Source organism: Podarcis pityusensis (genome assembly GCF_964106645.2).
Source record: "Podarcis pityusensis genome assembly, chromosome: 4".
NCBI lineage: Eukaryota > Metazoa > Chordata > Lepidosauria > Squamata > Lacertidae > Podarcis > Podarcis pityusensis.
Window position 1 is genome coordinate 2,999,988 of NC_138027.1, and position 12,332 is coordinate 3,012,319.

The window sequence follows — 12,332 nt, forward strand, 5'->3', positions numbered from 1 at the left end:
TCTTTTACAAAGGTATTATCAGTCCAGAGAGCATGATAGTCCTCTGAACGATTAGTTTTAGACAAAATGCTGGGATCATGGCTAGCTGAGCGTCGATGTCTTCGAAAGTGCTGTGGATGCAGCCAGCCAGTAGAATTTTTTTGTTTCGGCCAATGTTGCAGGAACCAGATGAGCTGTGCAGGTGGGCAATATGGGTTATAAGGGAAAAGGACAGCAACTGCCACCTCTTCACAGCCTCTGTGAAAGAGGGTGGCAACATTTCCTTTTTTCAGAAACCAAAAACCTGGTTTAGTCCAACAACCAGTGCGACAGACACATGATCCCAATTGACCAATATAGGCTTTGTTAATTGGTGACAGGGAATGTTGGAAAGACCATTCCCAATTTGTGGTGGGAACACAAATAGGGGTACTATCACGGGGCGGCAAAACCCATGCCAGACCTGTATATCGCGGGCATCCTTCATAGCCAGGAGAGTTTCCTAAGCAGGCAGCGGCAAAACCATAATGAAACCTTTTTGTGTGGTTCCAGGAGCGTCGTGGAGCTTGCAAAGAATAAGGTACAAGATGGTTTGGTAGTTTTGCAGGAAAGACTGGTATCGCTGTTACAGGTGATTCCAACCACGGCATGTTCAGGGTCAGATGGCGATGTCTCCAAGTGCAGTAGGGACTCAGGGCTGCAGGAAGGCGACGTCCGCCAGAGAGGGTGAAGTATGGCTCGTTGCTGCTTTCACTTCCGAGGCAGAAGCTCGCCAGGGTCGCACACAGCGCGCTGGTAACCAGGTAGGCCGTCCATCCAGGTCCACTGCCGCGTAGCCGCGTCCCCAGGAGATGAGTGGCACAGGACCATGCCATGTTGGATCAGGTAGCTGTCTGTAAGATACAAGAGGTCGAGCCAAAGGCTCTGCTTTTCGAAAATGAATCTCAGCCGGTGTATATTCCTTATTATGGGGACACAAAATATGGTTAAGGGTGAATAAAACAGTATGCACAATTGAAGGAATCTCGGCGGAGGGGGCACTTCGACCTCCAAGTTGTTTGGACAGCAGAGTCTTGAAGGTCAGGTGCGCCCTCTCCACAATCGCCTGTCCTGTTGAATTGAAAGGCAAACCATGGATTAATTTCACATTCCATAAATCACAAAAGGATGAAAACTGAGAGGAAATATAGGCTGGGCCATTATCCGTTTTAATGCTTTGTGGCTTACCCATCACAGCAAAACAGCGCAGGGTGTGCTGAATGACGTGACGAGCGGTCTCACCCTTCAATGGGGTGGCCCAGATAAATCCAGATGAGGTGTCCACTGTCAGGTGAACTTTTGAAAATGGTGCGAGCAGAGGGGTGTGAGTAACATCCATCTGCCAAACCGCAAGAGGGGACGTACCCCTAGGGTTCACCGCATCAAAGGGAATCATGGTTGGAGCCTTAGAACAGATAGAACATTGAGAGACAATGTCTCGTGCCTGTGCAATAGGGATTTTAAACATTTTTGCCAAAACTTTAGCAGGCTGGTGAAAGGTAGAATGAGAGAGAATAGGGTCAGAAAACAAGGAAAACACTTCAGATCGCAGTGCAGCGTCTGCCAAGGCATTTCCCTGAGCCAAAAACCCTGGGTGATTGGTGTGGGAACGAAGGTGTGCAACATAAAAAGGATGACGGCGTTCTTGAATAAGATACTGCAAGGTAGAAAAAAGAACAAACAAATCAGCATCTAACGCAGGCGTGATATAAGAAACAGGCAGGGAAGACAGAAGGCGATACACATATTGTATATCAACAAGCAAATTAAAAGGTTTATCAGGAAAGAGTTGAAAGGCAAGGATTACAGCAGCAAGTTCAGCCCGCTGGGCGGACCTCTGTTGCTCAGTAAATTCAGTTTTCCATTTTCCACCCTCCTCCCATGCCACCACCCCCCGCGTTTTTGACCCATCAGTGAAAAGGGTAAGGGCAGAGGGGATGGGGGTCGGAGAGAGAGCAGTTTTTAAAGTATAGACAGTTTGAGAAAGAAAAGACAGGCGTGGATCAGAGGGGGGATTATGCGTGATGGTTCCCAAAAAATCCACAAGTGCTACTTGAGTAGCCACGGAGGTGGAAATCAGGTGTTGTGTTTCTGTGAGTGAAAAAGGCAAGTAAATTTTTTCAACGTCCAGTCCAGAGAGGGCTTTTGCTCGAGCGCACCCTTTAATTACCAAATCCATTACAGCCGCTGGAGAGGAATAAATGTTGCGCGGTGGAGTATGCGGAAGGTGGATCCATTCCACAATGTTGACACCCGAGGGGGCAGCCGCTTTCTGTGAGTAGAGAATGGCTGTAGGCAGCAAAGGTGTGGAAAAAATTGCCAAAGATAACTGCACATTGTGCAGAGTGTCTATGCGATCCACCATTCGGTCTCTTAATAAAGCATTAACCTGTTGTAAGGCTTGTAGCATTTCTTCTGTAAGTGGGATGACTTCTCCAGGTAGTTTGCGTCCTTGTAAGGCAGAAAACAATGGTGACAAGGTGCTAGTAGGCAGATTAAGGTAATTCTTTATCCAATTCAGGTGTCCCAAAAGTTGTTGAAGGTCAACCAGCCGTAGGCGGGCAGGAAAAGACAATTGGGGAACAACCGGAATGGCAGCTTGTTGTGTCAATTTATGTCCAAGATATAACATAGGCAAAGTTTGCTGAACCTTATCTAGGGCAATACACAGTCCAAAATCTGTGAGGGCAGATGTAAGGTCTTTTAACAATTCCATTGATATGTCCTGTGCAGCCACAAGGATATCATCCATGTAATGACAACAAATAACCTCTAGGTGGCGCTGGCGGAAAGGTTTTAGGGCTAAATTGACAAAGTGCTGGCATAAAGTTGGAGAATTTCTCATACCTTGTGGCAGAACAACCCATTGGTAGCGTTCCGTTGGTTGAGCATTGTTGAGAACAGGCAATGTAAAGGCAAAACGCTGACGATCTGCCGGGGCTAGTGGTATGGAAAAGAAGCAGTCTTTTATATCTACCACCAGAAGTTTGTGGTCTTTTGGTATCATATTAAGATTAGGAAAACCAGGCTGTAATGCGCCCATAGGTTGCATCTGGTTGTTTACCATCCTTAAATCCTGAATGAGCCTCCAATGGCCAGAGGTTTTCTTTTTGATGACAAAAATTGGTGTATTCCATGGGGAGGAAGAAGGCTCTATGTGTCCGAGGCGAAGTTGTTCTGAGACAAGCTGGGCCGCCGCTGCAAGTTTGTCTTTAGTCAGAGGCCATTGCTCAACCCAAACAGGCGTGTTTGATGTCCAGGTGAGGGCTAGCGTGGTCCTCGGGTGTGCAGGGGCGGCCCTTAAAATAAATTTGTCTGAATGGAAGAGCCTGAGGCTTCAAGAACATCCCGTCCCCAAAGACAAACAGGAATGTCCAAAATGAGAGGATAAATGGTGACAGAAAGACCCGAAGGGCCTTGAATCATAATTGGGTGAAGGCTTTGACAAGCTGGGGTTTCTCCCCCGACACCCAAAACTTGGGCAGCTGCCTTTGTAGGCCATTCGGGAGGCCAGGCTTGTTTAGCAATCACAGTAACGTCTGCCCCTGTATCTAGAACCCCCTCTACCTCACGTCCACCCAGTGTCATTTTTAAGGTAGGGCGCTGAGCTGTGAGAGGCATTGCAGCAGCAATTAAGGGGGTATCTGTAAGAGTTGTGGCATCCGCAGGGAGCAGTATGACTTTAGCCACTGGCGTGCCAGATGGGAGATAGCAGGGGCGATCAGCATATAGCGTAATGGTGATTGAATCATAGGGTCCTTGAATGGTTCCAGGCACAGCATATACCCCAACAGTTTGTGCAGAGGCAAGTGGCAAGACAAGACAACGTTGAGAATTGTCTATAGCAAATCCACAGGCTATAACCAAGGCTTTGTGAGGACAAAATGGAACCGGGAATCGTACATCCTGAGTGAGAATAAGTTGTGGCATCAGACATTGTCCCCCTATTGATTTACTGGGGCCCGGGGAGGGCCCGTTTGCCGGTTTCCCTGGTTCTGGGATGATTGTCCTTGGCTAGAGGTTTGATTCTGATTAGCAGGGTTTGAGTGGCATTGATTTGCCCAATGAAAGCCTTTCTTGCAGATAGGACACTTAGAGGGGGGGCGCTTTCCAGACTGACTGCCAGTGGAGCGGCATTGTGCGCGGAAATGGCCAGGCTTATTGCATCCAAAACAAAGTTTGTCTTTCATAGGGTTGGCAGCCTGGGATAAAGCTGCGGCAAGTAGCCGTGCCTTGTGGCTTTCTGAGCCGATGGACTGACAAGCCTTTAGCATGTCGGCTATGTTTATCCCTTGCTGGCTGATCAGAGGGCGAAGTGCCACTCTACAATCCTCACTCGCATTATCAAAGGCAAGTTGTTTCAAGATCACCTCCTGAACTTGAGTGTCTGCTATTTGGGGCTTCAAAGAGTCATATAGGCGATCGATAAAGGCAGCATATGGCTCATTTGGACCTTGGCGAACAGTACCCCAACGGGACGTACTGTCACCCTTCGTGTCAGGCACCTTTTGAAACGCTGTCTGGGCGCAGCGGGTAGCAACTTCCCAATATGCAGCGCCTGCAGCAATCTGTTGGGCGATGGTAAAAAAATTGCCAGTTCCAATAAGACCATGCATAACGTCCTGAGGAGTAAGGACTGGAGGGGGGGGGAGGTGCTCCTCCTGCGGCAGGTGCTGGAGCTGCGGCCGCTGCTGCTGCATTGTTTAAAGCCATGGCAACATTTGGGGCTTCTTGTTGGCACAGAAATTGCCATTCCTGCATAAATACAATGACTCCAGACAGTGGCAGTATGGTCCTAGCCAACAATTTTGTGTCCTCCGGAAGACAGGGCTGCTGAAAAATAGTGTTCAACAGACCTAAGGTATAAGGAGCCTGGATGCCATTTTTCTGGACGGAGTCATGCACCTCTTTAATTAGTCTATAGTCAAATTGTTCATGACGAGGTGGCCCTCCCCCTGGTCCAGCAGGTACCAAGACAGGAAAAAGTTCTGTGCCAGATGAAAAACCTAAGAGAGGGGCTGCTTGTTTAATTGCAGTCCCCAGTGGTGTCGGTGGGTGCGATTGAGGATTAATGGGTGGAGCAGACGGTGCCGGTGAAGGCTGAGAATCTGGCGGTCGTGGAGGAGGTGTAAAAGGTGGTGGAAGAGGCGGTGCGTCTAACGCAGATGCTGTTTTTTGTTTTGGTTGCGATGAAGCCAAGAGAATGTTTTTGGGCGTAAGTGTTGCCATGCAGCCACGGACTTTAGCCCAGGCACTGAGGACGTGAACATTTATGCGGCCATGGCCATGAAAGTGGTTGCCAATCCTATCCCAGGCTGGAATTTCCCACGTCCCCTCCTCAGGGAAGCATGGACAATGTTCATCTATGGCCAGAATCAATGCAATTAGATCACCTTCAGGTACTTGCTGTTTATTTTCCCGAAGGAGGTGCTGCATGTCTTTTAAAAATTATTTCTGAGGGTTAGAGAGCGCAGAACCCATGATAAAAATAGAAAAATAGCTACTCACCGGGGATCCAAAGATGAGAAGGCGCCTGAGCCCGTGCCGGGCGGGTGAGTAGCAGGAAGGACCGTCTTTGACAGCACGCGTCCTGGAAGCCGTTCAGGCAATCACACGAGGCACCATTTGTCGGGAAACCAGCCCACCAGGTGCGGAGGAAAAATGACGAGGAGTCATGGGTGAAGGTTTAAGCAAGGAGTGAGCTCTCTCCCCCAGCAGCCTTGCATGTTTATTAGCCTTGCGCACATTACATCATGTTGCATATACACGTGTAGCACTCGGGTGGAAAACAGCTAGGGTTTGCATTTCTTAGAATAACTTCTCTACCAGACAGCATGACAGCCGCGTAAGCTTTGCGGTTAGGCAGCGCGACACTGACCCAGGCGTGTGGGGGAACAAGTCAGCAGATGCTTCCTCTTGCACAATCTTGCACAAGGGTGCTATTTTTTTATTGCATCCCCACATAGGACCCTCGTACCTACAGGACCGCCTCTCCCGGTCTGCCCCACGGAGAGCCTCAAGGTCCATAAATAGCAACACCCTAGTGGTCCAGGGCCCTAAGGAAGTTAGATTGGCTTCAACCAGAGCAAGGCCTTTTCAACTCTGGCTCCGGCCTGGTGGAACGCTCTGCCTCATGAGACCAGGGCCCTGCAGGATCTGATTTCTTTCCGCAGGGCCTGTAAGACAGAGTTGTTCCGCCTGGCCTTTGGCTTGGAGCCAATTTGATTCCCTCCCTCCCTCTCTTTCTTTTTTCCTTTCCTTCTCCTCCTGCGATGAGGCTACATTTTAATATTTTAATGTTTCAATATTTCAATGTTGTATTTTAATTTTGTTTTTAAGTTGCAATCATTCATCTTGTTTTTATTATTGCTTGTAAGCCGCTCTGAGCCCGGCCTTGGCTGGAGAGGCGGGGTATAAATAATAAAATTATTATTATGTATTATTAAAAGTCCAGGGAACATTAGATGCTTCTAATTTTTCCGATGAAGTGTTTTACTCAGTCTCACCTGCAATCACGTGTGCTGAACACACAGAAACACATACAGATAATGAAATTACTGGGAGTTACAGTCTCCAAATAAAACTCAACACATGCAAGCAGATTGATGGAATAGTACACATGATTTACCCATCTCCTTTTTAAAAAACATTATTTTTCTTTATCTTCATGGTACAGAAGATAAATATTCAGAAAGCAATAGTTACAACAGTAAACAAAAAGTAACCGTCCTGATGGAATTTCAGACTTTCAGCATGTCATGTGTTAAAGTTTCATTTCATTATTCTAAAACAGGCATCCCCAAACTCGGCCCTCCAGATGTTTTGGGACTACAATTCCCAGCATCCCAGACCACTGGTCCTGTTAGCTAGGGATGATGGGAGCTATAGTCCCAAAACATCTGGAGCGCCGAGTTTGGGGATGCCTGTTCTAAAAGACCACGATATATTTTCCCATGAGTGCTGGGTGGATTCCTGCAACAGTTTTAACAATTTATATATTCAACAAACATTTGCCATGTGTTATAAAAGGAATATGGATTGTGTTCTCCCACCTTCTTGATTTCCCCTGGCAAAGAAAATTTAAGATACTTAAATTGTGGTGCCCAGAATTGAACACAGTATTCTGGGTGCGGCCTGACCAAGGCAGAATAAAGTGGTACTATTCCTGCCCTTGATCAGATTCTGTCTTTTGCCACATTGGCCTCCGCTCCCCATTTGGTGTCGTCTGCAAATGTGATGAGCATCCCATCAGTTTCTTCACCCAAGACATTTATAAAGAACTTGAACAACAACGGGCCCAGGACAGAACCCTGCAACACCCCTCTTGTCACTTTTCCCCAGGATAATGAGGAACCTTCTTTGGGTTCGGTCAGTCAAATCCACCTAACAGTTACCTAGTTCAGCCTCATTTTACCAGCTTTCTCACATAAATATCAAGGGGGACTTTGTCAAAAACCTTACTGAAATTAAGATGCACTATTACCACAGCAGTCCCGAGAAACAATCTGTAACTCCATCCAAAAAAAGAAAAAGAAAAAAGAGAGATTTCTCTAGCTTGACTTGTTTTTGAGAAAGCCATGAAGGGTACATAATTTTTTAAAATGATAATATTAAGAAGGATATTGACAAGCTGGAACAAGTGCAAAAGAAGGCGACCAAGATGATTTTGTTTTATTTATGCATTTATTTGACTTCTATAGTACGCTATAGCAGGGGTGCCAACTTGAATAAAATATAGGAGGGGTTTAGCAAGCCCCGCCTCGGTTAAACAGTCACAGGATGCGGTGCAAGCATGCCATTTTAATGGCTATTCCTATGAACTGGGGGGTGGCCCCCTCAAATATCTTATTGGGGGGCAAAGAGCCCTCAGACTCTAAGAGTTGGCTCCCATTCCCTACACTCACAGGTCACAGGATGGTTACAACATAAAATCACAGAATGAAAACACAAAACACCGCCCCCAAAACCTGTAACCCCCACCTTCCCACCACATTGTAAAAGGGCATTAGATGTCAATCAGCCAATGGACTGGTTAAAGAGATGAGTTTTTCCCTGGCGCTGAAAGCTGTATAATGACGGGTTTTGGGAACGTTGTATGATTTCTTTGATGGGAACTGAGATCACAGCTCCTCCTGAAGCTCTTTCCACATTCCACACACTGATAGGGTTTCTCCCCTGTATGAATTCTTTGATGGGAAGTGAGATGGCCACTCTGACTAAAGCTCTTTCCACATTCTCTGCACTGATAGGGTTTCTCCCCTGTATGAATTACTTGATGGTAAGTGAGAGTGGAGCTATCTGTGAAACTCTTTCCACACTCCACACACTGATAGGGTTTCTCCCCTGTATGAATTCTTTGATGGGAAGTGAGAATGTGGCTGCGACTGAAGCTCTTTCCACATTCCATGCACTGATAGGGTTTCTCCCCTGTATGAATTCTTTGATGGTAAGTGAGAGTGGAGCTATCTGTGAAACTCTTTCCACATTCCACACACTGATATGGTTTCTTCCCTGTATGAATTCTTTGATGGGAAGTGAGATTGTGGCTGTGACTGAAGCTCTTTCCACATTCCACACACTGATAGGGTTTCTCCCCTGTATGAATTCTTTGATGGGAAGTGAGATTGTGGCTGTGACTGAAGCTCTTTCCACATTCCACACACTGATAGGGTTTCTCCCCTGTATGAATTCTTTGATGGGAAGTGAGACTGTAGCTGTGAGTGAAGCTCTTTCCACATTCCCCACACTGATAGGGCTTCTCCCCTGTATGAATTCTTTGATGGGAAGTGAGACTGTGGCTGTGAGTGAAGCTCTTTCCACATTCCACGCACTGATAGGGTTTCTCCCCTGTATGAATTCTTTGATGGGAAGTGAGATGGTGGGTCTTACGGAAGCTCTTTCCACATTCCACGCACTGATAGGGTTTCTCCCCTGTATGAATTCTCTGATGGCGAGTGAGACTGCTGCCGTGAGTGAAGCTCTTTCCACAAGCCACACACTGATAGGGTTTCTCCCCTGTATGAATTCTTTGATGGGAAGTGAGATGGTGGCTGTGAGTGAAGCTCTTTCCACATTCCACACACTGATAGGGTTTCTCCCCTGTATGAATTCTTTGATGGGAAGTGAGATTGACCTTTTGACTGAATCTCTTTCCGCATTCCACGCACTGATAGGGTTTCTTCCTAATGGGATTTCTTTGATGGGAAGTGGAAAAGGAACTTTTCCCACATTCAAGATATTTATTCAGCTTCTCCATTGTGGGGATTTTGTCATGGTCACCCATGTTCTTAATTTCCATTCCATCTCTATCTACAATGAAGAGAAATGGATTAGAGACTCAGGGAGAAATTCATGAAGAATACTTGTTAACACTGGTAATAGAGGAATAACACAAGTGGGTTAGATGGATGGTTTTCTGAAGGGTTGGGTGCATTAATTAACAGGGATCAACCGACATCCTTTGGGGAACCTGTGATTTGATAAGCCTGGCTCTTCTCTCGAATGGATTTTCTTTGGCTCCATCATAGCATCCCTCCATTTCCAATGTCAGTCTTCTCTTTGGACAACCAAAGACTGACGGGAGGGAAAACAAAAACTGAAAACCTGACAGAAGCTACTTCAACTTCCCTAACAACTCTGAAGTTTACAGTCAAAAGGGTCTGGGGAGTTCAGACCAGGCTGCTGCTTGTTTAATAAGCTGCAACGGGAGGAAGAACATTCACAGAAAAAACAGTAATTTACTATTCAATGGGTTTTTTGGGGGGGATATTGTAATATCCAGTGTTGTAGGGGGCGCTGTTGAGGTCTGTGAAAATATATGAGGTTTGTCACATATGGAGTTTTGAATTTAAAAACTGATATTATGATTCCACTAGGAGCCTTACCAAGATAGGCCATGATCCCCCAATTCTCCTCCATGACGTCCTTATGCAGAGCTCTCTGGTCAGGATCCAGCAACGCCCACTCCTCGTCTGTGAAACGAATAGCAACATCTTCAAAGCACACTGGACCCTAAAAAAAAAGGGAAATGTCCTCCTATGAGACAACACTGTTGTTCACCACCACTCCTTGAGCTAGGACATTGTTCCGCCCCTTGGCCTCTGTCCCCGCAAGGCAGCTTCCCCTGACCTGATCTGGTTCCACAGCCGCTGCTTCCATTCTGTCCCCATTCAGAGATGGTTGAAGAGGTCTAGCCAGTATCACTGTGTCACCTGCAAGAGGAAAAAGGTAAGGGGGAGGCCCAGAGTGCCTTCTTGTCTCACAGGTAAATCAGTGCATCTCAAACTACAGAGGGGCCTTTGAGAAAGTCTCGCCTGCTGAGTGCATTTGGATATTTGGGTGCATTAGAGATGTTATGTGTGAAAAAATATATCTTCCCTCCTCTGATGAGTTGGAAAACCAACAGAATGAGACTAAACAGAGAAAAAAATCCTCCCTCCTTACCCAGCTGCCTCTCTCTGGTGTCCAGCGGAGGCCTCTCTGCCTCAGAAGAAATCTGGTCCATTTCTGCAAAGAGATCCTTTCCCTGAAAAAGAAACAAGGATTCAAAAGAGAGAATGGGGAGAAGGATTCAAAAATGAATGTCAGAGAGAATTCCGGCTGATCGCGGGAGCGAAGACAAGCGGGATTTCTCTCTGGAGAGGGAATCCAGCTCTTGGAAAAAGGGGGTGCTGGAAGGGCGCCGCAGCCCCCCAAAACACCCCTGGAAGAAAATCCAGGGGGCAGGATCCCGGCACGGCCGTTTTGCGATTCCTCCAGCCGCCAGGTAACCTCCTTTGGAGGCGACGAAAGCAGCGGGGTAGAAAGGCAGGCAGTGGGAAGCCATTACTATCCTCCAGGAGCGAAGCCCCGAGCTGGTGCGCAGAAGCGATCGGCTCTCAAACACTAAGAATTCAAATTTAAAAGGACTTAAAAGGATTAAAAAATCAAAATAACAATTGGAGACAATTCGATGAGGACGAGGTGGGGAAAAGGAGGTCAGCCTCGTCTGGAATTCTAAGTATACACAGGAGGGATTCACAGAACGGACAAAACTGTAAGCTAATTCAAATCGATTTTACTTTGGCGATTAGAAATCTTTTTTATGGACCTTTAATTAACGCTAAGAGGGATGAGGAATTAAAAAAGCCTCTTTTTTTTACAGTCTTTTTTGTGAAATTTCTGGGAACGTCAAAAATGGACCTCTGTTCTTTCTACTTTCGATTACAAAAGATCTGCGTAATAGACAATTAGTGCCTCTAAGACCTTTGATGTACCTTCTATTTTTTTATGGTGGAGGGATGGATTAAGTGGTAAAGTTCTTAGAAGACAGAGGCTGTTCTCTTTCGTCATTTTTGTTATTTTTGTGACTTATGGGACTTTGAGAGTGCTTCTCTTTTTCTTGGAGACTGTATTCCCCCCCCCTTCTTTTTTGCTTCAATTTCTGTGACGCAGGAAAATAAGCAGCGCCATTTTAATTCTCGGAAAGGGAGAATTTCTCTTTCTGATATAAATAAAAACTTTTTGTCTTTTGTTTCTTCTTAGAGGCTTGTTTTTGGAGTTTGGGATTTCTCTTTATAATTTTTTTTTTGTGTGGACTTTTTGTCGGGAAATTGGGAATAGCCAAACAAGTGGCAAGAAGGCTATTGTAATAAGTGGATATTTTAACTCCCTGGCTGTTGGAGCGTGGATTGGATTAGCCATACAAGTGGCAAGAAGCTAATATTTAATATTAGGAATGTCTCATACTCAAAAAAAAAGTAAAGGGGCGACACCAGTGGAAAGAAAAAGTTCAAGGCAAGAGTCAGAATTAAAAGGGGAAATAGTAAAGATGTTTGCAGAAATTAAATCAGAAATTTAAAAAATTGAGAAAAATTTAGAGACAAAATTAGAACAGATGGACAAAAAAATAGATGTCACAGTTAAAAAAAGAGACTTAACATTTAATGAACTAAAAGGACAAATGAAAGATATGTCCAAGAAAACACAAAGTTTGGAGGAAGGAATGAAACGAACAAAATTAGAAATGAGAAAGGTTAAAAGAGAGGAGGAAAAGATTAAGGCTGAGGTGTCAGAAGTTAATAAGGCGCAGGAGGAGTTATGGGACGCAATTGCAATGAATGAACTACGGCAAAGAGAGACAAATTTGAGACTGAGATCTGTGCCCGAGGTTCAGGGAGAAATGATCAAAGAAAAACTGATGTCAGAGATTGCCCAATGGTTAGAAATGGAAGTGGAAGAGGTCGCTAAAGCAATTCAAAACGCTTTTCGAATTAAGATGAGGACAACAAGAGCAAAGAAATTTCCAGGAGATTGTTTGATTATCTTTAAAGACA

The 12,332-nt window shown here is 45.6% G+C and overlaps 2 protein-coding genes across 4 annotated transcripts in view; both read right to left on the minus strand.

Moving 5' to 3' along the window:
* Positions 1–12,332, minus strand: part of LOC308475068 (uncharacterized protein) — an 82,467-nt gene that overhangs the window by 37,664 nt on the left and 32,471 nt on the right. The gene's annotated exons all lie outside the window — the stretch shown is intronic.
* On the minus strand, positions 7,385–10,694 carry LOC308475189 (uncharacterized protein). Of its 3 annotated transcripts, XM_081002182.1 has the most exons (4): positions 10,462–10,694; positions 10,147–10,229; positions 9,903–10,029; positions 7,385–9,327 (listed from the first exon to the last, which is right to left on the minus strand). In XM_081002182.1, exons 1-4 carry the CDS (start codon positions 10,520–10,522, stop codon positions 8,051–8,053), a joined length of 1,548 nt encoding a protein of 515 aa, XP_080858308.1. In that variant the 5' UTR covers positions 10,523–10,694; the 3' UTR covers positions 7,385–8,050. The 3 variants fall into 3 exon arrangements, with proteins under 3 accessions (XP_080858308.1, XP_080858309.1, XP_080858310.1); XM_081002183.1 differs by lacking the exons at positions 10,147–10,229; positions 10,462–10,694 and adding an exon at positions 9,409–9,591 and having other exon boundaries at positions 9,903–9,980; XM_081002184.1 differs by lacking the exons at positions 10,147–10,229; positions 10,462–10,694 and having other exon boundaries at positions 7,385–9,323; positions 9,903–10,030.